This window comes from Microcaecilia unicolor, chromosome 4, assembly GCF_901765095.1.
Source record: "Microcaecilia unicolor chromosome 4, aMicUni1.1, whole genome shotgun sequence".
Classification (NCBI taxonomy): Eukaryota; Metazoa; Chordata; class Amphibia; order Gymnophiona; family Siphonopidae; genus Microcaecilia; species Microcaecilia unicolor.
In genome coordinates, this window is record NC_044034.1 from 40,422,105 (window position 1) to 40,449,695 (window position 27,591).

Below are 27,591 nucleotides of genomic sequence, written 5' to 3' on the forward strand. Positions count from 1 at the left end.
CTTTCACACGGAGTGAGGTCGAGGTGAGGCGCTATGATTTGAATTCAGGGGGGCCCGGCCTGGTGGTGGACGGAGGGGGGCGGGTGGAGGGGGGCGGCGACAATGACGACAACCTCAGGGGGGTGGCGGCGGGAGGGGGGGAGCGGGGCCCCAGGGGTGGCCTTGCCCCGGGCCCAGCCCAGTCTCTCGGCGGCCCTGGGGTTTAGTTCAACACCCTGAAGTTATGCAGGTGCCAGCCGATATTCAGTTCCGGCACCCGCATACCTAGGTGTGCATAGTTAGGATTGCTTTTTGTGAGGTCCTGTATGCCTGCTTATTCATACACGCACCAGCACTGAATATTGTTGGCACCCACATATCTGCTGGTTGCTCCCCAACTCTCTCATAATACCTTTGTGCGGCCCAGTTCCAAAATGGCCGGTTAAGTGCCATTGAATATCAGTTGTTAGCCAACTCCAAATGATTTAAGTGGACAGGAGCCTCTGTCACCCAATTAAATCGCTTTGAAGATTGACCCAATTGTGTTTAATTGCTTGAACAGATGGGTATGAATTATTCCATGCCTCTGCCCCTGTTACTGCCTGATCTATTAAGGTTTTATTATTTTTAAATTGAACAAAATCTAAGACACATCTGAGTGATGGATGCCTTAATGGAGTCACTTGAATTGCTGAATCAAGGGCAGCATGACCAAAGTAGATAATGTCTGAAACTAATTTCAAACTGAGGCGCCCTTTCACTAAGGCTCATAGGAGCCTATGTGCGTACAATGTGCATCAAATTAGAACTACCACCCAGGCGGTAATTCTAATTTTGATGCACGTGCAAAACACGCGGTAGAAAATCATTTCTATTTTCTACCACGTGGCACTAACCGGGAGGTAATCGGCAGTGTACATGCACTGACAATTACCGCCTGGTTAACAAGTGAGACCTTACCGCTAAGTCAATGGGTGGTGATAAGGTCTCGGGCCCAAAATGGACACGCGCCAATTTTTATTTTCTGCGCATCCATTTTTGGCCCCCCCCCAAAAAAAGGCCTTTTTTGCAGGCATGCTGAAAAATGGACCTGTGCGTGTCCAATACAGGCGCCTACACCAGAGCAGGCCATTTTTCGGCATTCCTTAGTAAAAGGGCCCCTGAATATTTTATTACATAATAAGAATGAAAGATATTTCCTTTTCAATGTTCATGTAGATACCTAGTCCTGATGAGAATTTTGAAGGAAAATCTCTGTATGAAAGTTGGCACCAAAAAAGCAACTGGACAGAATATAGAGACGCTCCCAGGTAAAGCATAACTGACTGACGGCATGAGCCATACACTGAATAATAATAGTATACATACAAGGTTAAGACTAATGATGGGTTGTAGTCAAGTAATAAGGGGTTTTGTCAGGGAACGGGCTGCAGTAAGGCAGACTTCTATTTGTAATGCTCAAGTTTTTGCTGACAAGTTACTCTCCCCAGACTCTTGGGATTCTAGACTGTTCAAAATCTACCTAAGCTGCCACTTACTTCCAGTGCTGATAGTAGAAGAATGCATGAAAACAATTTTTGTTTGCTTTAAAACTTTTTTTTGTTTGTTTGGATTTTTATGGATGATTTTTGGACTTTTCCTGTTTTGTTACAGCAATTAGTTAATGTAAAACTTGACTCATGGGTAAAAAAAGATGTTTAAAGAAGCGAAACAGGAGAATCCTCTACGGTGGAAAAGCACAACAGGAAAAAGTAGAGGCTGACAAAGGACAAACTGTTGGATTTACCTCTCCGTTGGTGGTTCGTCCTTTGTCAGCCTCTACTTTTTCCTATTGTAAAAAAGATTTTTAACATGCATAAATCAACAGGGGTGTGTACTGCCAAAACGTTGTTAATCTTCACTTTAAACAGATTGTTTTTGTGTGTGTGATTTTCATGCTTTTCTTTGTGTTTCTCTACACGTTCATTTTTCGGATGTGTGCAAATCAGTTGTACTTGTGTTATATCATAAGTATATACATTACAAGTGGTTTGCACACAAACATTTTGTAGTCATCGAAACAAACATAATGCATGCTGACAAATTCATATCCCTATAAATCAAATCTATGTGCATTAATTAATTAAGGGCTCCTTTTACCAAGCTGCAGCAAATGGGGGCCTGCGCTGGCATCAATGCATGTTTTTCACATGCGCCAAGGCCTCCTTTTACCGCAGTGGGTAAAAGGGAAGTCTCTCCTGCAGGAAATGGCCATGCGGTAAGTAAAGCACTTGCCTCATGGCCATTTCAGGGGAGAGCCCTTACCGCCACCCATTTGAGGTGCATGAGTTGATTTGTATTTGAGTCCTTTGCAGCTTGGGTAGTGGAGGTTTAGATATGTTCGTGTTGATCCGGTTGTATTTCTGATTGGTAGGTCGATGAGGTCTGTCATGTATCCCGGGGCCTCACCGTAGATAATTTTATGACTACCACAAGAAGATCAAAGGCAGTATTTTGAACCCAGAGTCAATGAGGCAGGAGCATCCAAGTACTTTCCCTGGCCTCCACTAGACACCAGGGAGTCCGGAGGGGTGGGAGTGCAATGGCTGGTGTCAGGAGGGAGGGCTTAGCAGGTGGGAGTAACTTGATCCTGCCACCAGCTTCTTTACCAGAGAGCAGGCCTGACTTGAGAACTACTATCTGTTCTACTGCAGCCAGGAACCCGCAGCTATCTGTTTGCATCAACATTACTTGAACTGCTTGGATCACAGTTTAGTAAAATTGATGCTCTCATTGGACATGCTGGCTAATACCCGTGTATTTGATAACATCTTTCTAGATATTTTACAGAAGGATCTGGGCTTGGCAGAGTCTTTTGCAAAATATAGGGGAAACTGAGGACATCCCGACTCGGATGTCTTAATTTGCCTCTAAATGATCTATTTAAAATGAGCGTTCACCTGTAATATAATGAGAACAAATGGAAAAATGCAGAGATTATCCTGTATTTTAACACTAAGAAGGTGTTTTTACAACTGCCCACATTCAAGACCAATGCAAAAGTTTTGGGTGCCCTAGACAAATCCTCAGTCTTGTGCAATCCCCCAACCTATTACACAACTACCCACTGGTCTGGCACAGCGTCCTCCCTCTAACCCTGAGCCCTGCAGTTATCTTCTCTTTTCCCCATCTCCAACAGTTCTTTCTTTTGTTATTATCACCTAGCAGTCCTCTCTCTCTCTCCCCACTCCAGCCCCAGCAGCCTCTTCTCTTCCACTCCTTCAGAACCACTAGTTTCCTCTTCTCTCCATCCCAGTATGACCTATTTCTAAACCCCAATTTAGTCCTTCTTTCTCTCTCTGCTCCAGCTCCAACACCAGTGGTTTTTTTTTAAACATATTTATAAATGATCTGGAAATGGGAACGGTGAGTGAGGAAATCAAATTTGCAGATGACACAAAACTATTCAAAGCTGTGAAATTGCATGCAGACTGTGTGAAATTGGAGGAGGACCTCAGGAGGCTGGATGATTGGGCATCCAAATGACAGATGAAATTTGTCCACATTATAGGAAGAATAACTCAAGTTATAGCTACATGATGCTAAGTTCCACATTAGCAGCAACCACTGAGAAAAGGAGTCATCGTGGACAATTTGTTAAAATCTCCTCAGTGTGCAGCAGTAGCCAAAAAAGAAAACAGAATATAATGATTTATTAGGAAAGGAATAGAGAATAAACTTTAAACATTATAACGCTTCTGTATTGCTCCATGGTGAGACCCCCACCTTGAATATTACATGGAATTCTGGTCACTGCATCTCAAAAACAACATAATGGAATTCGAAAAGATACCGAGAAGGAGGACCAAAATGATAAAGGGCATGGAATGACTCTCTTATGAGGTAAAGCTAAAGAGGTTAGGGCTCTTCAGCTTGGAGATGGCTGAGGGGAGATATGATAGAGATCTATAAACACCTGGATGGAGTGGAATGGGTAAACACAAATTGATTGTTCATTCTTTCAAAAAGTACAAAGACTAGGGAACACTTCATGAAGTTACGTGGAGAGGCATGATCGAAAGGGACGCCCAAGTTTTGCTGAAGACGTCCTCACAAAATGTTCCGGCGAAGGGGCGGGGAAACCCGTATTATCGAAACAAGATGGACGTCCATCTTTTGTTTTGATAATACGGTCAGGGACGCCCAAATCTTGACATTTAGGTCGTCCTTAGAGATGGTCGTCCCTAGACTTGGGCGTTTCTGCTTTTCAGCAATAATGGAAACCAAGGACGCCCATCTCAGAAACGACCAAATGCAAGCCCTTTGGTCATGGGAGGAGCCAGCATTTGTAGTGCACTGGTCCCCCTGACATGCCAGGACACCAACCGGGCACCCTACGGGGCACTGCAGTGGACTTCATAAATTGCTCCCAGGTACATAGCTCCCTTACCTTGTATGCTGAGCCCCCCAAAACTCACTACCCTCAACTGTACACCACTACCATAGCCCTTATGGGTGAAGGGGGCACCTAGATGTGGGTACAGTGGGTTTCTGGTGGGTTTTGGAGGGCTCAAATTTACCACCACAAGTGTAACAGGTAGTGGGGAATGGGCCTGGGTCCGTGTGCCTGAAGTGCACTGCACCCACTAAAACTGTTCCAGGTACCTGCTTACTGCTGCGATGGACCTGAGTATGACATTTGAGGCTGGCACGACATATTTTTAAAGATGTTTTTTGAGGGTGGGAGGGGGTTAGTGACCACTGGGGGAGTAAGGGTAGGTGATCCCTGATTCTCTCCGGTGGCCATCTGGTCAGTTTGGGCACCTTTTTGTTGCTTGGTCATGAGAAAAACAGGACCAAGTAAAGTCATCCAAGTGCTCGTCAGGGACGCCCTTTTTTCCATTATGGGTCGAGGATGCCCATGTGTTAGGCACGCCCAAGTCCCGCCTTCGCTACGCCTCCAACACATACCCGTGAACTTTGGTCATCCCTGTGACGGAAAGCAGTTGGGGATGCCCAAAATCGACTTTCGATTATGCTGATTTGGGCGACCCTGTGAGAAGGACGCCCATCTTCCGATTTGTGTCGAAAGATGGGCGTCCTTCTCTTTCGAAAATGAGCCTGGTAGTAGCATATGTAAAAAAAATAGGAGAAAATATTTTTTCAGTCAGTGTATAGTTAAGCTCTGGAACTTATTTCCAGATCATGTGCTTAAAGCAATTATTGTAGCTGGGTTTAAAAAAGGTTTGAATAACTTCTTGGAGGAAAGTCATAACCTCATGCTCGTCTTCACAGTCCTCCAGGGTCTATCCCCTACTTACATGACCACATTGATCAACCTCCCACTCAAAAATGCCTTGACGAACACTCGAAACTACTTTTTACTCTGCTACCCAAACTGAAAAGGTGTAACTTACAAACGATCCATTACACAAGATTCTCCTACCTCGCTACCCAATCATGGAACGCCCTGCCCTGAAACCTAAGAAAATTAAGTAACTATATTACATTTTGCAAAATACTGAAATCCTACCTATTCAAAAAAATGTTTACCTTCACAAGACAAAAACTGAGCACACAACCCAACCACTAGACAGGACCAGGCACCAACCAAACCAAAAAATGACATTCCTAGCATTTCCATTATCTTGCTCACTCTTAGCACTATGAATCGGAAGTCTATCACAAATGGATACTCCTTCACAACATCCTTAACTCCGCTGACCAATTATAGCTCATAGCCTCCCTATTACGCAAAGACAGTAACACTAACATAGCAATCCCTTGCTACACAACTAATCTGGTAATATACCTGAAGACTATAGACTTATTCTGAATCTTTAATATAGCTGGCCCATCATAATGAGCCCGGCTGTAGTTCTCGTTCTGCCACGCGCTGTTTCCAGTTCTAGAAAATAGCACTGGTGGGCAGGGAGTAGGCATGCCCAGCAGTAATCAGACAATGTGTTGCCCGATAACTACCAGGTTATCACTGGAGCCTTTATTGACTCCTAAATAGGAGGTGGTAAGAGCTCCAACAGTAAATGGCCGTGCACCAAATTTTGAAGTAGTGTACGGCCATTTACTGCCTGTATTGGGAAAATGCCTTTTTACCTGCTGCAGTAAAAGGTGGCCTTGGCGCATGGCAATTCCACACACTGAGGCCACCGTTGGCCACCTTTTACCACCGCTTGGCAAAAGGGCCCCTAAATCTCATTGCCTGGCTTGTGTGCCTTTGTATGCACAACAGCGCAGGCGATATGACAAATATTACAACTTCTCTGTTATTTGTATATGAAAATAATTTCCTAAAAATAACCCAGGTTTCAGTACTGTAGCTGGGAATAAATTTTTGAGTGGGCCAACGGTTAACATGGAGGGGTAGCACTCGGTTTCAAGCATCCCATTTTCTCTGCCTCTCCTTGCTTTCCCTTTCTCCTTCCCAGGAGCATCCCAAGTGGCAAATGTGCCCCTGTGCAACACACCCCCAAGTGCTCCCATCATGCTCCCACCTTGTCCACTTCAGTAATATCAGCAAGTGAAGCCAATGGATGGGGCACAATTTTGCTGCCCCTGGCTTCCCTTGCTCTCTGTTTGGCCATACCTGCCTCACATATCTAGCTACAGCCCTGCTTCTTCCCTCACTCATGCCTTGTTCTTCATCAAAATTAAAATTTAAACTACCTTAGGTGGTGGGGATCCCCAAGCACTGTTAGCTGAATAAATCTGGAGACTACCCTGAGTCAGCAGTGCAGTGAAGAAGCCAACAGGCACTTCAAGGCACTGTTACCGACAACATCAGCACATTGAGCCAGATTTTATATATGGCACCTGAAATATCCACACAGTAAAAAAAATACACCTAGGCATGTTCTTTAAAGTATGCCTACATTTTATAGAATGGGCGTAAATTTCCATGAGGTATATGGACTATGCCGAGCGCCTTTACACTCAACCAAATTTGGTCACATCCATTTAGGCCACGTTTTGCTTGGCGTAAATACCAGTGTATAGATTTAGGCACAGAGGGCCATATTCTATAACAGTGCATGTAAATTTTGGAACACCCACGAAACACCCATTTCCCCGCCCATAACCACACCCCTTTATGGCTGCATGCGTTAGAATTTAAGTGCTGTGCATTACAGAATATACTTCGCGTGTTGTGCACATAAATTCTAATTATTTTCAACTAGTAAAAAAGCCCCGTTTCTGATGCAAATGAAACGGGGGCTAGCAAGGTTTTCTTCTGTGTGCATGTGGGAGTGTGCTGTCTGTCCCCTCTGCTCTCTGTCCCCTCCCCCCTCGGAGTCGAGTCCTTCAGTGTTGTTTCCTGCTGTGCTGTGTTTGTGTTACAGAGATAGTGAGGGCTTCTGCCCTCTCTCCCCTCCCCCCTTGGAGTCCTTCACTGTTACAGAGAGAGTGATTTGATTTCGTGCTTTGCTGTGTTTTCCTTCACTGTTTGTGTTACAGAGAGAGTGAAGGCGGGGCAGACACTCATGGGGAAACCGGATCTCTCTCCCTCTTCACACTTCCGGCTGGAGGCTTCATTTAGAACATTGGTGGTGCCTTTTATATATAGGAATTAGTGCTCATTATTGCTCATTAAGTGCTGTTATCCATGCTAATTAGCTTGTTAAGCCAAGTAAGTTACATACATTGTTATAGAATAGGCTTGGATTTCGGCAATAGGTGAATCCAGGGGATTGTGTATTGGAAGGCTAGCACTCCCCAATACTGATATAGCTAGGTTGGGATCAGGAAGTGTTCCCATGAGATCTGAACGTGGTTTCGGTGCTGGTAACAACGTTCAAATTGCTGCCCCGCTGTCTGCTGGTTTCTTCACTGCACAGCTGACTCAGACAAGCTCCAGATTTCTTCAACTGGTGGGGCTGCACTAATAGTGCTCCTGGCTTCTTGGAGGGCCTCAGCCAAATTTAAGTTGTAGGTTTTTTTGTAGGAGGACTTTATTCCCATGTTCTGATAATCTAGTGAATGCTGCTCTGTTATTGGAATTCCTTTATTTATTTATTTTTATTTTGCCAAAAGGATAAACAAATTGGGGTCTGGAAATGACTTTGAAGTCTTTTTTCAGCGACTTGGAATTTCTTCTGGTAGAGCCCGTTATACAAAAAATTGGGTAAGTCTGGTGTCCTGTACTATAACAAAGGATATTTATCCTGTTCTCTCCAAGTAATTCAGGTGAACCCCTGTTATCTTGGGATAATTATCCCAAGCTAATTACCTAGGGCAGATCCCTTGGGCGTGTTGTGTCATACAGTCCCTCCAGAAAGCATATCCTGTGGGGGGATCAGAAGCCAATCAAGTTTTAGGCATACCCATCCCTTTTGGACACACAGGTAGCCATTAGCCATAGGGTTCAGTGTCAATACACCAGGGAATGCAGTGGGGGAAAGGGACATGACAACTCTCCTTCATATATATTTTAAGAAGACTAATCCTAGACAATACTACTTCAGATTAAAAGGCCAGCTCCAGTCCTCAAGACCTACATATGGGTCTGGCTTTTCCGGATACCCACCATGAATATGAATGAGATGGATATGCAGACACAACTTCTCCTATATACAAATTTATTTAAGCATATGCATGGTCACTATCCTGAAAACCTATATACCCCCTCTATCCTATAATTTAGTGTAATTTAGGGGACCTTTTACTAAAGTGTGGTAAAATCAGGTCTTAGAACATGTTAACATGGGGCTTTCCCATGCGTTAATTTTCAGGTAATGGGCCCATTAGCCAGTGGTATCTGCAAAAAATTAACGCGGGAACACTTACCACCTCCTATTTAGGACACGGTAAATGCTCCCGTGTTAACTCTGCATTATCCAGTTAGCGCGTACTAATTATAACATGCTAGCTGGTCAACACAAGACCCACTCTCAGCCCATCACAAGCCCCTTTCCAAAAATATTTTTGAAAAATTGGCAATGCGTCGTTTAACACGCGCAAACAGACAAAATACCACAAAATGCGTTGATGTGTTTTGTTTCTGCAGTAGTCTGTTTGCGCGTGCTAACCACGTGTTAAGGACTTAACACCCTTTAATAAAAGAGCCCCTTAATTTATTAAATTTAATGTGCTGCTGACATCGATGGTATCAAGGCCACTCACAATTTCATTGTTTTCGATTGCACTTTTTTTTTTCTAGAAAGAAGACAGATATAGTGGCTACCCCGTTTATCACAGTGTTTATGAAACCTTTGAAATAGTGGAGAAATTCTATGACCCCACCTTTAGGAATCACCTCACAGTTGCGCAGGTACGAGGCGGACTAGTTTTTGAACTGGCCGATTCCATAGTCCTTCCCTTCCATTGCCAAGATTATGCTGAGGCTTTGATGTACTACGCTGACACCATTCATAAGCTGGCACAGAAGCACCAACCCCAACTTGAAATGTTTAATGTATCCTTCGGTAAGTAATCATTTCAACTTATCTCATTGTGAATATTTAAACTTCAGAGAGTTGGTATTGCCTTTTCAGTTCATTCTGCAGTAGGTAGTCCAAAAAAAAAAAAAGGCTTGGGTATGAACCCCAGATGATGTAAGGGAACCATTTTGGAGAGGAACAACTCTTTAGTATTTTCAGCTGTTTGGTTAACTCTGTCTAATTATTGCTTGACCATGGCTTTCCTTAGCTGAACAGTTTACAAAGAGAATTTGCAAAAGATTTTCCTTCTATGCATAAAATAGGAACATTTCAATATTCATGGCAGGACTCCTAGATCCCAGCTCTTCTTTACATTCATGCAGTAACTTTATGCTAAGAGCATTCTTAAAAATATGGACATAAATTCAAGTCCAGACTTCATCACTGGGAATTCCTCTGCTCAGTCCAGGTAAAGTAGCGCATGTATAGACTATATGCATGTAACTTTATGTACATTGGAGGGAAATCAATAAAAGGAGCTAAAAATGAGGTGCCCAGAATCAGCAATGTAACCAGGAATTTTTCACAAGGGGTGCATCTCCCGCCCCCCCCCCCCCCCCCCCACACACACACACACACACCCCTCTCCTGTCTATACCTTCAAATCAGCTCCACTCCAGTCTTGCCCGGGCAGCAGCAGCAGCGGCCTACATCGGGACTTTCTCTCACTCTGAACTGTCCCGCCCTTCACAAAATAGGAAGTCACATCAGAAGGGGCGGGACAGAGTGAGAGAAAGTCCTGGTGCAGGCAGAGGCAGCCTATGAGTGCCGCCGTAGCTGCCTGGGTGAAAAATGAAGCAGAAGTGATTTGAAGGGGTGTGTGTGGGGGCAGGGGATTACAGAGCTTTGTCGGGAAGGGAAGTGAGAGATGTCAGACAGTTTATCTGCATTCTCCCTCCTGCCCTCTGCAGTGGAGGGCAGGAGGGAGAATGCAGATAAACTGTCTGACAGGGAGTGTGTACGCAAAATACGCATCTTGAATAGATACGCCATTGCCCAAAATCTATGTGCTAAGATTGTATTCTATAACAGCATCTTAAGTGAATGCCACTGACTCACCCACATGCATGCCACCTTTGCAGTTACACACTAACGCACTGAGGTGCTAACTTATAAAATAACGCCCAAGTGCAGTTAAGGGAGAATTCATCAAAGTGCAGTAAAAGTTTGTCTTTTACCGCACCTTTATTCTCTGCAGGATTTAGCAACCTACGGAATCTTGGTACCACAGGTTGCTGAATGCTGGGGCAAACAGCATTATTCCTGTGACCCAGGAGCATTGGGCCACAATTTCAAGGCCTGATACTCCTAGGCCTGCAGATCAGGGTTCCACCCCAGCTCAAGCCACTCCAAACCTCAATACTCCCCCCCCCCCCCCCAGTCTTAAGCCCATCCCTCATCTTCAATACCCCCCCTCCTGGCTTCAAGAGCCCCCTCTACACCCACCCCCAACAGATGCTACCTTTAAAATCATTGGTGGTCCAGGGAGGTCTTCAGGGAAGAGCGAGGCCCAGTTGCTCCTGCCCAGTTCAACACCCTCAGTAATATGGTGCCCATAAGGAAGGATGACCCCTAATGATAAGCATGTGAGACTGGCACTAGTGTCACCATTTTACTGAAGGCAGGAGTCTTGGAGCCAAAGTGTCTTGAAGCCAGGGGGCTTAAGAACATGGGGTCTTGAAACTTGGGGGGGGGGGGCTTAAGACCAGGGTGGGTCTTGAACCCTAGGAGGGAACAAGACTGGGGGTCTTGATGTAACATGGGGTTAGGGATACTTGTGCTGGCGAACATTCCGCCGGTCAGCAATGCAGCTTGGAAGTTTGAGAAGGGTTTGGAACCCCAAGCTAAAGCCAGTTTCCTAGTTGACCAAGTGACTGGGCAGTTAGCAGAGTTGGTTAGGCAGCTGGAGTGAGTGGGTGTGCTGAGCAGGGTGTGAGAGAGATAAGGAGAGATTTGAGGTAAAGGAAGATTTGAAGAGAGGGGTTGAGTGATAAAGAATGTACTGTTGTGAGTATGATAGTGTATGGATTGATGAGATGAATTTTATTTAAAGTTTAGCTGACTTTGAAGTTCTGGTATAGGAGGAGAAGGATAGATAGGCAAAAAGGTTTGGAATAATAAGGGGAGGTATTATCTAAGGCAATGCCATAGGAAGGGTGTTAATCTTAGGGGTTTAAACTTTTTTTTTTTTAATGAAAAAGAACCTGTAGGCTGAAAGAGCTTACATAGTGGGAAATAGGGTGGAATGTGAGGGTTTGGTGCAGAGAACGGAATGCTGTGAGGATGTGCAGTGAGTGAGAGTAAGCCAGCCACTCTGTACAGTATAGGGACAGTAATTAACAAGCATAGGCCTGGAAGAGGAGGGGATTTCATTTAATTTTATTTGATATAGTTTCTGGCCACAGTCTTTGTTAAAAATGTCATCCAGAATAGGGTTTCTGCTGCAACAATAGGCAGTCAGGGTTTTGCCCACCATTACTTTAATTAAGAGTGAGGTTTAGAGAGAAGAATTACAGAGGATCAACGGCATTCGACTGACGTCAAGGGCCCCACCACAAGAAAGTGAATCGTTCATCTTGGAAAGAGGAAAAGAATTCACCGCAGCTAAGTGACTGTGTAGGACACGGGGACACTTGGGATTTGGAGAGATAATAGGGAATAAAGGAAAAAGAAAATACTTACCTTTCTGCTCCTGGATAGCAGGTGGAGTTGAGGTTAAACCTGAAAGAAAAAAAGAACAACACAAAGAATCAAATTCTTGGGGTTAATAATTGAAGACGAAGTACAAACATGTTATGCTGGGTTGAATAAAATGGAGAAGTGAGGTATCATACTTATCTGAAAGTGATACTGTTGAAGGGATGAGATTCCTGTAAAAGGAAAGGGATAGAAGTTATTCCCAAAGTGCATTTCTAAAAGGAAACATATTCATTAATAGTGAATTCTGTTACATGAAAATTACCATTGTTTTGCATCTTACCAACATAAAGTGTTTCAAATAAAGCCTGTTACTATGTTAAAGAAGAACTGAAGTGTTGTGTTGATCAAGGTAAATTTGGGAAAGAATTCCAAAATTAGTTTATTTTTTCCTCTCCCATTCTTTGAGAGTGGGAGACGTGGTTAGTGTCTCTGCATCACTCCCGGTGTTTTGCTGGGTAATTTCAGAACCTGGCCCGACTACAACCATCCGGTTCTGGGAGATGCACAGATTTCATCAGGAACACCGGGGGTGCATGTTAGATTGAGGCTGGGAGGGCACCTTGCTCTGCATATTTATTGGGGATACCCTGAACATCAACCCTGGTCTATTGTGCATGCATGTCATTGCTTCTGCAGTGTAAAACACATGGCACTACATCTTGCCGTTCATAGTAAATCATCTTAATCTCTGCAGATTCTCTTTTTTCTGCTGTGAAGAATTTTTCTCAAGCTGCTCTGACATTTAACCAGAAAGTGAAGAACATAGACATGAACAAGTAAGTTCTCCTCTTAATGAAATATTGCTGGGTTTTTTTTTTAATCAAATTGGTATTGGAGCAAAAGTATAACATTTACAATTATTGATGTATTCTGATTCACTCAGGTTAGACACAAGAATTTTCTTTCATTGCACCTGGATGTAATACAGTAGCAGTCTGTTATTACATAAAGAAAGGCATTTTAGAAAGGATGCATAAGCCTGATTAGAGACAGCCAGGTCAGGAAGTCTACAATCAGGCAAGTATTTTAGAAATGATCTGCCAAATGAGATCCTTTTCTAAAAGAAATGCCTGCATGGAGGTCCCTGCAGTGGCATGTTCAGCGGGAGCAGAGGGGACGGGTCTGACTGCTCAGAGGGAGGAGAGTTCTGGTGTGTGGTGGTGGTGGTGAGTGGTAGCAGTGAAGGGGCAGTGCTGGGATTGTGGGACCCCAGACCCCAGAAGTTACCCCCTAATGCATGCATTTAATTGTGCCTGAGAGCAGTTCTAAATTCTGATGTCTGGGTTTTCTTCTACAGACATGCATTCCGTATGTGAAATAGGGACTGCACATCTGGATTTACACCAGCTGTAGGGCATGATATATATGCATTCTTGTTCTTTTGCACTAGGAATTTATAAAGAAAGTAAACGCCAACTTTTCTGTTTAGCATACATGTAAAATAGCTGTCATAACCAGTGTCTCTATTGGGCCCGTGTTATAGAATTAACTTCAAATTGTCTTGGCACATTTACCTGAAGTAAACTCTACAGTATGGAAATCCTGCCACCCTCATTCATTGTCAACTACATATACCCAGAAGTTTAAAGTACTTTCATGAATTCTTAGTCTACATATTCTGATCATCTGAAAGCTAATAACGTCTCAATTCAACAGCATCATGTTAGAATAAATCAGGGATCCTCTGAAATAACCACTTTCAAGTGAGCGGTGTTTTAACTCACTAGTGCTTGCATCATCATCATCGATCTCCCTAATTATGTCTTCAATTTTTTCACAAATCTCTCTAATAATTTTTTACGTGAAATATTCATAACATATGTGAAGGGGCATAATCGAACGGGGACGACCATCCCTAAGGGTGCCCATCTCTAAGGACGTCCTGGCGAAGGGGTGGGGAAACTGCTATTATCGAAACAAGATGGGCGTCCATCTTTCGTTTCGATAATACGGTCGGGGATGCCCAAATCTCAACATTTAGGTCGACCTTAGAGATGGTCGACCTAAATGTTGAGATGGTCAACCTTAGAGATGGTCGTCCCCGGTTTTCGGCGATAATGGAAACCGAGGACGCCCATCTCAAAAACAACCAAATCCAAGGCATTTGGTCATGGGAGGAGCCAGCATTCGTAGTGCACTGGTCCCCCTGACGTGCCAGGACACCAACTGGGCACCCTAGGGGGCACTGCAGTGGACTTCACAAATTGCTTCCAGGTGCATAGCTCCCTTACCTTGTGTGCTGAGCCCTCAAAACCCACTCCCCACAACTGTACAACACTACCATAGCCCTAAGGAGTGAAGGGGGCACCTATATGTGGCTACAGTGGGTTCAGGTGGGTTTTGAAGGGCTCACATTTACCAGCACAAGTGTAACAGGTAGGGGGGGATGGGCCTGGGTCCGCCTGCCTGAAGTGCACTGCACCCACTAAAACTGCTCCAGGGACCTGCATACTGCTGTCATGGAGCTGGGTATGACATTTGAGGCTGGCAAAAACATTTTTTTAATTTTTGTTTTTTGAGGGTGGGAGGGGGTTGGTGACCATTGGGGGAGTAAGAGGAGGTGATCCCCGATTTCCTCCGGTGGTCATCTGGTCAGTTTGAGCACCTTTTTGAGGCTTGGTCGTGAAAACAAATGGACCAAGTCGACCAAATGCTCGTCAGGGACGCCCTTCTTTTTTTCATTATCAGCCGAGGACACCCATCTCTTAAGCACGCCCCAGTCCCACCTTCGCTACGCCTTGACACACCCCTGTGAACTTTGGTCATCCCCTCGATGGGCTGCAGTTGAGGATGCCCAAAATCGGCTTTCGATTATGCCGATTTGGGCGACCCTGAGAGAAGGACGCCCATCTCCCGATTTGTTTCGGAAGATGGGCGCCCTTCTCTTTCGAAAATGCCCCTGATAGTGTACAAGATCTGTTTCAAGTTGAATCACTTAATTCTTCAATTCAACATTTCTCAAACCAACCGCCAATGTAGCCAATGTTTTGTAATCTGTGTCTAGGTGTTGGTCCATTCTTAACTCCAAACTTTTTTCTTTTCCAGAAAGTTTGGAGTTAAGAACAGACTAGTACCCTGACGTAGATTAAGAAACATTGGCTATGTTGGCAGCTGGTCCGAGGAATGTTGAATTGAAGAATGTTTTTCTAAATGATTCAGCTTGAAACAAGTCTAGCAAACTATATATGAGTATTTCACATTTAAAAAATTATTAGAAAGATTTGTGAAAAAAAAAATGAAAACGAAATTGGTTGATTGTGTATTTGTAACCCTGCAGTATCAAATCTGGACCTTTTTAATTAACCCTCGTTCATTAATCATCAATCAGTAAATTTGCAGGATGTTTTAGCATTCACATGTACTGTTATAAATTGTTCCATGTTTTATTTTAATATGTTCGCTTTGTTTTTTAGCGCTGTCTCAATTAGATCCCTCAATGATCAGCTGCTGTTTTTGGAAAGGGCATTTATCGATCCTCTAGGTTTACCTGGGACACCATTTTATAGGTAAGAAAATCTTAACTTAACCTTCCTTGTTCAGTGACTGCCGTTAGCCATCATCTATCTATGTGAAAATGAAGTTTCACTAACACACACAGACAAACAACCACCGCCTCCCCCCCCCCCCCCTCAGAACCCACAAAAAAACACTCACACACACATACACTGATGTGGAACATGGATAGATACACACTCAATCTATCTCTCTCTCTCTATCATCCCTGCAACAGTAACCACCCACAAAGCCGCACACCACTTCATCCAACTTTGACAGCACGGGACATCCCCCAAACCCGTCCCCCACAAAAAAAACCCCAACAGCACCACACTAATACGAGCCAGAAACAGCACGGCCGAACCACCCACTCCACAACAAACGCTGACCCCCATCCAAGCACCCTGCCACACCCTCTCAGATCAACTTCCCCCCTCCTTTCACACATACACACACACACACACACACACAAGCAGGGAAGAGAAGGGAATCACTGGGTGGCTGGAGGGGGAGCAGGGGACAGAGGAGACTCACTGGGTGGCGAGGGGGGGGCAGGAGAGAGAAGAGCATCGCTGGGTGCATACGGGGGGGCAAGGAAAAAGGATAATCACTGGGTGGCTGGAGGGGGAGCAGGGGAGAGAGGAGAATTGCTGGGTGGCTGGAGGGGGGGGGGGGGGGCAGGGGACAGAGCAGACACATTTGCACCCAGCAGTCTCACTCTCTCTCTGTCACACACACACACTCGCACATTCACTCTCTCTCTCTCTCTCACACACACTCTCTCAAACATACACACTCCGACAAAAACCTTGCTAGCGCCCGTTTCATTTGTGTCAGAAACGGGCATTTTTTTACTAGTAGAATAATATTTTTTAAATCCCTTGATTAGTGAAGGCATTTGAATAGTCGTTGATGGCAGATAAGGCTCAATTGAAGCATCCAGTCTGCCCAACTGTACAGGACAGTTTAGCAGCATTGTATAGTAAACCTTTAGCTATTTGTTGCATATGCAACACCCGTATTTGCAAGAGGAGTGTAAACCTGGATGGAACATGGGCAGGTTCAAACGTACATGCATCACTTATAGAAAACTGTAAGTTACACTTAGGGCTAGACACTATAAATGGTGTCGAAAAAACCCACTTAAGTGGTAGTTTATAAGCCATGTTTAAAGTTCAGCATAGTTTATAGAATAACGCTGTATGTATTGTACTTATACTGATGGTCCTGAAGACCCTTATGAGAATAGGGTCCCCCTATCCAGGGAAGACTATATGAGATTGAATAGAGGTAATGAATATAACAATTAAAATAATCTTGCTTGACTGAATAGAATGGTATGTCTGCTTATGCGGCGGTTGCTTGGACAGAAGCTAGAAATTACTGATCAATAGCTGATGCTAGCAAAAAGATAAGAACAAGGAGCTAAATTGTTTGTTCATGTAAGCTTTGACCACTAACCCTTAATTATAGCCTGGTTATGATGGAAATTGCATGTCAGCTAATTAGCCAAAAGTAACGAAAAACTTAGAGACAGAGGATTGCGTGGGGGATCAAGAAATAGATGAATACTTGTAGTAGAAATTTCCAGAGTTATTGCTGGCTGAGTTTACAACTAATAGCAGTTAGAGGTGAAGATCAACTGGACAACGCTACTATTCTGAATAAGACTGAAATTTACCTAACTTGTTAATAAGGTAATTTTTCTGTGACTAATGCTGTGTCAATTGATTACTAACCAATAAAAGGACAAAGGCAGAAGGAAAGTTTGAGCCAGTCCTGAGAAATCTCTACTGCTGTTAAGTAGGGTCCAGGACGCTCCACATTGGCCTTTGCATTTCATTTATACTTGTTTGATTCTCTTGACCTCTCCCAGGGAAGGAAGACAAGAACTGGTAGGTACCCCACATTGAGTAGGGGTCTCCCAGAGGTGGTCAATACATGGAAGTAACAAAATTGTTCTTTCTACACATATGTAAGTTTGAAGTCAGAGTGTACCATACAGCAATCATAACTTAGGCTTGCCCACTCTTCTCTCATTCATTCAATCAAACAACGAACTGGCAAAAAACACAATAACCTTGTTTGTAGCAAAATAACCGGATGCAGCTTTATTAATTTTCACATTCATTCTTGAATACCCACAGACACATTTCTCAAACATGGAATTAATGCCTCGATATACAGTTAGTATTGACCTAACTGGTTGTCATTAACTCCAACCACAAGGTTCACAGTAACACAAAACTTTGTCTTTGTCCCTGAGGGCTCATGAAGGTACTGCATATTAACCCAATCTCACCCCATTAACCCTTTCAGTTTTGAAGCAAACAATACAAAAACCTCAAAGAGCCAACATGGAATGGCTACCAAAATTTCTGGTACAACAAAAACACCCCAACCCCTTCCCCTCCAAATCATGTAACCACTGCTCACCAGACAACCCCAGTACCAACAGGAATGGAGGATGGGTTGTGAGCTCCAAAAGACCCCATCTCCCACTGCTCTCCCTCTCCACCTACTGAAATCACCCTTCCCTCCTTACTGTCTCTGCAATGATTGGTGCTCTGCCCACAAAACAGAGCCCAGTTAGAACTTTTGGTTATTTGCCACATCCTAATAATACCTGTTAATAGCTATGTGCATTTACACATCCTATAACATTTAGTGCACACAAAATTAATTTAACACATGAAATATGAGTAAATTCTTGTAAAGTTGATTTGTACACCTTAAAGAGTTCTAACTTTTATTTAAAAAGTTTTAACACAAACAGTGTGAAACAAACTGGGAACAAGAATCCTAAAATACGAAAAAAAATAGTTGCAAGCGCACAACTATGGAATGGGCTCCCAAAAGCTGTGAAAACAATCCACGACCACTTGAACTTCAGGAAATCACTAAAAACCAACCTCTTCAAAAAGGCCTACCCCAACAACCCCACGTAACCCTCTTCACCTACCAACACAGCATGACTATGATTGAACAAGACAACGCGCAATCTTCATCCATTCCGACCCTCCACTTATACCTCATACGATCACTATACAACTTTGCCCAGTCGGTGGATAACAAATACAAACGCCTTTGACGGTACTATGTAAGCCACATTGAGCCTGCAAATAGGTGGGAAAATGTGGGGTACAAATGCAATAAATAAATATCCGTACCTATTAATATCAAACCTTTACCTCTTCCTAGCAAAATAAAAGTAGTTCTCTCTTGAACAGCTGTTATTTGTTGTATAATGATGATATCAGTACGAATATGTGTGCAATTCTGAATCTTGGCATTTTTAATTCACAGGCACATCATCTTTGCTCCCAGTAGTCATAACAAGTATGCAGGAGAATCTTTCCCTGGAATCTACGATGCCATGTTTAATGTTAGAAACAAAGCAGACCAAAAGGCAGCCTGGGAGGAAGTGAAGCGTCAGATCTCCATCGCAACCTTCACCGTGCTGGCAGCAGCAGGGACTCTAGCGTGATATCAACAGCATTAAACTATAGTTGATATTGGGCAGATTATCTTCAAGATCATTTTAGTGAACTAATTTAAAGTCATTATGAATAGCAGCATCCTCAGAATCCTGTTTTCTGGATAGAAGAGCAGAAAGAAGGACCTTGTTGTTTTGATTTTTCAGTGCTACATATGAATACATGACACATAATATTACAAATACCTCATCAGCAATCAAAGAGAGAATGGATATTACCCATTACTCATCCAACACATTCTGGCATTTTAACATCGGATTCACTACCATGTCCTGATAGGGTTTAGAACCACTGTTTCGTAAGGAACATGACTATCCATCAGCTAGCAATCCGTGGAACAGATAGGAAGGAGTAGAGTCGATACTGATACCCACTGCAAGCAGTGGTGTAAGATACAAATATCTAAAACTGAATTCTAGGAAAAATCTGTTACATTTTTCCTTATGTCTGTAATATTAAAAGGGAAATGCTGAAACCCAAAACTCTGGACTGCTTATTTTATAACCTATGAACCTAGTCAACTGACAATCGTTGCAGATGAACCTCCAAAAGAACAGAGCCTAGATCCATGAAGACACTCATGTCCTTCTGAGACTTTTCCAAAGCTGGGATCTCAGTGCTCAGTCCCACGCCCAGTTCCAAAAGGCAGAGTCAGTAGCAAGATAAGAAGAAACAAGTGCTTTTATCTAATAAATTAGCTGGCACCCTGCCTTCTTTCTTGGGGAGAAAGAAAGGAGGAAAGCATCTATGTATTCATTTGCAAGGAATGTTTTCCTGTTTGGTACTAATATTCTTATCTAACGCTCCAGTGAGCATATTTTGTGCAACTTTTGAACAAGGTGCATCTATGCAAAGTCTACAGGCACTCATTACTCACAGACTTTACATCATTTTACCAAGTGAAAATATTCCATTTGAAAATTCAGTCAGGAAATGTAGGTCCTCAAATCTGCATCGGTTATTGATATGGGTCCATTCTTCTTGACAACATACACCTATACTTACGGAAATCCAGAAGTATGCACTTAACTACACTGTTCACCCCAACTTTGCTCCTGGGAATACCTCCCCGATACACACATGTATCATCCTTCATTCTGGTCAAATTTAAAAGCCCCATTTCAACACATAAAACCCTGGTCAGTGTTTTTCATCATAAAGTGTATGGGGATAGACTTAAAGATCTCCATATGTATACTTTGGAAGAAAGGCAGGAGAGAGGAGATATGATAGACACATTTAAATACCTAAGCGGCATAAATGCACAGAAAGCGAGTCTCTTTCAATTGAAAGGGAGCTCTGGAATGAGGGGTTATTTCAAGCTATTTATATTTGGAGCAATCTTCCCAATTTTCTAAAGATTGGCACAAAACTATTTGATTTTTTGAAAGCGATTGAAGACATATTTATTTGATCTAAATGAGTAAGTAGTTTGACACATCATGTGTTGTTGTAACTTATTGTCCTTCACCATTATTGTCTGGGCATCTCTTTTTTGTAAGTCGCATTGAACCTTTTTAGGGATCCTGTGATTAAGCTCTGTGATTAGATTAGATAAGATAGACTCAGAAGTAACTTGAGGAAATACTTCTTCATGGAAGAGTTGATGAATTTGTGGAACGTATTCCCTGTGGAAGTGGTGGAGATGAAAAAGTATCTGAATTTAAGAGAGCTTGGGACAAACACACAGGATCTCTAAGGGAGAGATAGGGACAGTAGTTGGCAATGGATGGGCAGACTGGATAGGCCGTATGGTCTTTATCTGCCTGTGTTTTTCTATGTTTTATGCATAGAAATGACTTTGAAAAAAGTGCTATCTTGATGTGCAGCATTATTTTGTTCATTCAAAACATAGTTGAAACATATTTATTTATTTATTTTTATTTATTAACATTTATATCCCACATAATCCCACCAAGGCAGGCTCTATGTGGCTTACAACGTTGAAGGAAGAGTACAATACAATAAGTCATATGCAAGATGGAGTAAAGAGTAGAGGAGGGGAAGAGAGGGGGTCAACAGGGGAGAGAAATAAGGGAATGCAGGGGATCAAGCAGGAGTGGAGTAAGAACGATTACACAGGTAAGTCTCTAGAGATTTCTTGAATAGGCTGTGTTCGGCTGTCTCCTTTAACGGTGATGGTAGAGCGTTCCAGAAACAGGGGCATGCGTAGCTGAACGACGAGGCAAAGAGCAGCTTATATCTCAAATTCCCCCTCTAATTCGATATATGGTGCTCAAAATTGCTTATTTTTATAGATATGTGAATAAGGCTATGCATAGGCAAATTAGTACCTAGAAACAGAACACTGAAAGGGCCACTTGCCTCTTTCACAGATTATTTGTTGCTGCTTTTGATTAGTTTGTGTTCAAAAGGAATTCTTGCTACTATCTTATGCAAGCATCAGGGCAATGAAAGATAACAGCATCAGAGCAATCGTATTAGGCAACCTACGTGAACTTTCAGTCTTACATAACCGTTCAATTAACTTTAAAACTCCAAATCTGCCGTCTCCTTCCCCAAGTCATCATGCTATACAGTATATCACATAAAAACAAACAATGAAGGCATTATCTATGTAAATGGGCTATTTTAAAACTGCCGACCCTTCTGTGTGGCTAACAGAATATATTGTTTTGCTTTGAGTGCAGCTGCTGCCCTAGGTGATCTCTTATTTGTGCCTAATAGTTTTTGCTGGTCCTGTACCTCACAATGGGGTAAAGATGCCGATTTCACCACAGTTCAGAGACTCCTGCCCACTTGAATCACACTGTGCGTGCCGGTAGTGGCACTTAACTGGGCAGTGTAGAAAAACAAAGAGCAGACCAGCAAGAACAATGCAATTTATTAAAATAACAGACACCCAATATAGCCACAATGAAACTAAACATATAAATAAATTAAAATCATACAAATAAAAAAAATAAATCATCAATCAAAGCCAAACTATAAAATCATGCACATAACAACTAAAAAGAACATAGGAAAACAACTAATTATTGAACATGAAGTCGTGCAATCTAAAATAAATTGCATAAAAAGGTGGAAAACATACATGCAAGATCATTACACAGATAAAACGACAGTATTCATATAAAACATAGTTCTATGTGTGATAAGTGATAATCAAACTACATTGTGACTACTATCAGATATACACCCAGACATGTCATTGCTAGCACAGTAGTCACAACGTTACTCCTGACGCAACCTTTGGGCGAAACATGGCCACATCGGGCATCTGTTCTTTTACTAAACCACGTTGTTCTTCAGACTGCTGGTCTGCTCTTTTATTTTGCTACACTGCTGGTTTGTAGATCACTGCCTCTTTTAGTTTGCTTTGACTTAACTGGGCAGTGCCATTAACGATCAACTGTGAGCGGCCATTTTGTAAGTATGCTAGAGAGGGGCTTTCCAGAGGCAGATTCGGGAAGGAGCTGCTGCTATGTGGTTGCCAACAATATTAAGTGCAGGTGCCTGCATAGCTAAATGACCAAATAGGACCACATAAGTAGCATTCCTAACTTTGGTCATATGTGGGTGACGGCTGGCATGCTCATAACTTTTGGGTCCCAGCCTGAAGAGTGCTGATCCCCCTCCCAACTCCTGGAAAATCCCTACCCCCTCCTTCCAATCCTCTCTCCCTTCCACTCCTCAGTAGAACATGGAACCCCCTCCCCAGGATCTCCCCTGTTAATATTCTCAATGGAGAAGGCTAGATAGAGGGGTTCCTCAGGGGTCTGTGCTGGGACCGCTGCTTTTTAACTTATTTATGAATGATCTAGAAACGGGAATAATAAGTGAGGTGATTAAATTTGCTGATGACTCAAAGTTATTCAAAGTTGTGAAATCATAAGAGGATTGTGAAAAATTGCAACACTGGGCAACCAAATGGCAGATGACATTTAATGTGAGCAAGTGCAAAGTGGTGCATGTAGGAAAGAGGAACCCAAACTATAGCTATGTGATATAAGGTTCAACATTAGAAGTCATCACCTCAGAAAAGGATCTAGGTTTCATCATTGATGATAAAATGAAACCCTATGTTCAGTGTGCAGTAGTGGCTAAGAAAGCAAATACAATGTTAGGTATTATTAGAAAAGGAATAGAGAACAAAACTGAGAACAATTGCAGTGCCTTTAAATCGCTCCATGGTGTGATTGACCCTCAAATATGTGCAATTCTGGTCACTACATCTCAAAAAAGATATAGTGGAATTGAAAAGGTACAGAGCAGGACAACAAAAATTATAGAAGGGATGGGACAACTTCTCTATGAGCAAGCACTAAAGAGGCTAGGGATCTTCAGCCTGGAGAAGACATGGCTGATGGGAGAACTGATCTTGGGGTGATAGTATCTGAGGATTTGAAGGCGACGAAACAGTGTGACAAGGCGGTGGCCGTAGCTAGAAGGTTGTTAGGCTGTATAGAGAGAGGTGTGACCAGCAGAAAGAAAGGGGGTGTTGATGCCCCTGTATAAGTCGTTGGTGAGGCCCCACCTGGAGTATTGTGTTCAGTTTTGGAGGCCGTACCTTGCTAAGGATGTAAAAAGAATTGAAGCGGTGCAAAGAAAAGCTACGAGAATGGTAAGGGATTTGCGTTACAAGACGTATGAGGAGAGACTTGATGACCTGAACATGTATACCCTGGAGGAAAGGAGAAACAGGGGTGATATGATACAGACGTTCAAATATTTGAAAGGTATTAATCTGCAAACGAACCTTTTCAGGATATGCGAAGGCAGTAGGACATGAAATGAGATTGAAGGGGGGCAGACTCAAGAAAAATGTCAGGAAGTATTTTTTCACGGAGAGAGTAGTGGATGCTTGGAATGCCCTCCCACAGGAGGTGGTGGAAACGAAAACGGTAACGGAATTCAAACATGCATGGGATAAACATAAAGGAATCCTGTTCAGAAGGAATGGATCCTAAGGAACTTAGCCAAGATTGGGTGGCAGAACCGGTGGCGGGAGGTGGAGATGGTGCTGGGCAGACTTATATGGTCTGTGCCCGGAAAAGGACAGGTACAAATCAAGGTAAGGTATACACAAAAAGTAGAACATGTGAGTTTATCTTGTTGGGCAGACTGGATGGACCGTGCAGGTCTTTTTCTGCTGTCATCTACTATGGTCCTATGTATGTTACTATGTAACTGACAGAGATCTGTAAATTACTGAATGGAGTGGAACAGGTAGACATGAATCACTTTTTCACTCTTTAGAAAAATACTAGGGGGTATGTAGTCATAGCTAGAGGTACCTATATATATCAGAGAACATTACCATATAGCAATACTCTGGACTCGTGTCTAGGGGTGTACCTCTGTATCCCAATGAAAAATTAACAGTGATGGAGAAATGAACAATGCCACAGATGGAATATATATTATTATGTAAAGAAAAAAATATATATATAAACACACTAACTAAAGGAGTGATTACACAACCCAGTACAATCCTGAATTCCTAATAATTCTTATAAGCACTTATTACACGTCTTATACAAAATACAGTGATCAGCTGAATACACAGACCAGAAGTCCTGACGTAAACCTATCTAAGGACTAATTATCCCCGACCATAGGTAATATATCCTGATATCTCACCTTGCTGTCTGACCAGGGGCGTAGCTAGAAAATAGATTTTGGGTGGACCTAGGCAAGAACTGGGTGGGCACCAAGTGTTCTCCCCCCCCCCCCCCAACCCAAAAAATATCTCAGCTGGTGAGAAAACGCTTCTTTCCACCTTGGCAGTCTGCAGCAGGCATGCCCTGAAAACTGAGCATGTACAGGTGCCGGTAGCATGGAGAGTAGCATTTTTGTTACCATCAGGGGGAAGTCTTCAGCTGGTAGAGCTTGAGATCTCCACCAGCTACCACTAAATCTGTGCTACTGTTGGGTGGGCCTGAGCCCTAAGTGGGTGGGCCCTGGCCCACCCAGGCCCACCTTTGGCTACGCCACTGCATCTGACACAGACTCCCAAGGGTAGATAAGCAAATTTTTACTCAGAGTCTCTAGCTGACAACCTCAGCGAGCCTCCCAGTCCAGGAATAGGTCCAAGAGTTGAAATCTGGATGCAAATGGTACAGTCTTAGATAAGGCCTGATGTTGTGGCTGAGCAGGCCTTGTCAGTTGGTTACAAGGCACGCAGGTCACTGGTGTTAGGAAAATCAGTCTTTGGCTCTTCCGAGCTTTCTGTTCACCTGCATATCCTCCCGTGGTTTTCTCTTCTTGGTGTTCTCCTTCTAACTCACTGAACTTTCTTCAGTCCAAACCTTTGGTATCCAAGCGTCAGATGATACCTATCAGGGCCGTACCTAGGGTCTCCGGCGCCCCCCTGCAGTTGGCCCCGCCGGCGTGCCCCCCCCCCCGAAAATGATCGCTACACTACCCGCCCTCTTCTCCCCAGATCCTTTTCCTTTTTGTTTAAATTTACCTCTCCGGCGCACGGCAGCGTAGCATTAGTGAGAAGGAGGCGGCGCTCCCCCGCCCCAACGTGTCTTCTTCCCTTCGTTCAGTGTCCCGCCTTCTTCTGACGTCATTTCTGACGTCAGAAGAAGGCGGAACCGAGCGAAGGGAAGAGACTGACACGTCGGGGCGGGGGAGCGCTGCCTCCTCACTAATGCTACGCTGCCACGCACCGGAGAGGTAAATTTAAACAAAAAAAAAGGACAAGGATCTGGGGAGAAGAGGGCGAGGTAAGCATGGTGCGGCGGGGCGCCCCCCAGAGGATGGCGCCCTCCTGCCATGCTTACCTCACTTACCGTGTCGGCACGGCCCTGATACCTATGGACCAATCACATACGATGACATAATGTCCAGCCAGCTTCATGGTCAAGAAGCGATCCTTTGTTATAGATGGCATGCCAAGTCCTTGTTTGCTCAGATACTCCTGGAGCCCTGTGTTTCTCTCCCACAATCTTCCCAGGAGATAACGGCTAATTGGCAACAAAGAATATGTCCATGGATGAAGTAATCTTGCAATGCTCAGCAGCAATTTTCCTTTGCAAGAAAGCTGGATTCTGATAGTTACAGATGTATTCAGGTCACAGGCTGTAGAATCCATAGTGTTATAAGAATGGTTCAGGCTTGTATAGGCCAAGACCAGCAAAGGTGAGATCTCAGGTAAATACCCCTACAGATACACAATGAAGCTACTAAGTAGTAAATTTTAAACAAATTGGAGAAAATATTTCTTCACTCAATGTGTAGTTAAACTCTGGACTTCACTGCCAGAGAATGAGTTAAAAGCAGTTAGCTTTTACAGGATTTTAAAAAGATTTAGACAATTTCCTTAAAGAAATGTCTATAAGCCATTATTAAGATGGACTTGAGAAAATGTACTGCTTATTTCTAGGATAAGCAGCAAAAAAAAAATCTGTTTTATTCTTTTGGGATCTTGCCAGGTGCTTCGACCTGGATTTGCCACTGTGGAACAGAATACTGGGCTTGATGGACCTTCGGTCTATCCCAGTATGGCAATGCTTATGTTCTTATGTTCTCCCACCTGGAATACCAAGAACCCCCTGCCTCCCTCTCAGCCCTGAAACATCAAGTACCCTCCCCCCCCCCCCCCCCCCACACACACACACACACAGGATCACAGTGGACCCACTTACTCCTGCCTGACGTAGCTGCCTCCTCAAAATGACTGTGTGACCTCTAGTGGCAACCGCATGGCTGGTATCAGTTGAAACCTGTATAAGCTCCAGAAGCTTGTGCATTAAAAATTAGCCCTTGGATGTTCAATGCCCATTAGCCCTGGATATTCAATGCCTGTGCCCAGACAGACATGGTATTGACTATCTGGGATTAATTCTGCTTGAGTTGGTCAAGCTGAATAATGATAGGCAAATTTATTTGGAAAGCTGTTTTTTTAAAAAGAATCTCCTCATCCTTGGATTTCCAGCCCATTCAGAAATGAATCCAGACTCACAAGCACATAAGTATTGCCACACTGGGACAGACTAAAGGTCCATCAAACCCACCAGCATTCTGTCTCCAAAGTGGCCAATCCAGGTCACAAATACCTGGCAAGAGCCCAAATAAGTTCAATACATTTTATGCTGCTTATCCCAGAAATAAGCAGTGGATTTTCCCAAAGTCAATTTAATAATGGTCCATGGACTTTTCCTTTAGGAAGCCGGCCAGACCTTTTTTAAACCCTGCTAAGCTAACCGCCTTTACCACATTCTCTGGCAACAAATTCCAGAGTTTAATTATACGTTGAGTGAAGAACAGTTTCTCTGATTCGTATTAAATATACTACTTTGTAGCTTCATCACATGCCCCCTAGTCCTAGTAATTTTTGAAAGAGTAAACAAACAATTCACATCTACCCATTCCACTCTACTCATTATTTTATAGACCTCTATCATATGTCCCCTCAGCCATCTTTTCTCCAAGCTGAAGAGCCCTAGCCGCTTCAGCCTTTCCTCATAGGGAAGTCATCCCATTCCCTTTATCATTTTTGTCGCCCTTCTCTGTAC

At 43.3% G+C, this 27,591-nt stretch overlaps 1 protein-coding gene across 1 annotated transcript in view; it reads left to right on the top strand.

The window, feature by feature from the left end:
- Window positions 1-19,807, top strand: part of FOLH1B (folate hydrolase 1B) — a 101,862-nt gene extending 82,055 nt beyond the window's left edge. The window contains exons 14-19 of the mRNA XM_030200163.1: window positions 1,198-1,289; window positions 8,008-8,098; window positions 9,134-9,398; window positions 12,808-12,889; window positions 15,527-15,619; window positions 18,915-19,807. Coding sequence (XP_030056023.1) covers window positions 1,198-1,289; window positions 8,008-8,098; window positions 9,134-9,398; window positions 12,808-12,889; window positions 15,527-15,619; window positions 18,915-19,095 — 804 coding nt within the window. The 3' untranslated portion in view covers window positions 19,096-19,807. The remainder of the gene's footprint in view (window positions 1-1,197; window positions 1,290-8,007; window positions 8,099-9,133; window positions 9,399-12,807; window positions 12,890-15,526; window positions 15,620-18,914) is intronic.
- Window positions 19,808-27,591: the final 7,784 nt, after the last annotated feature.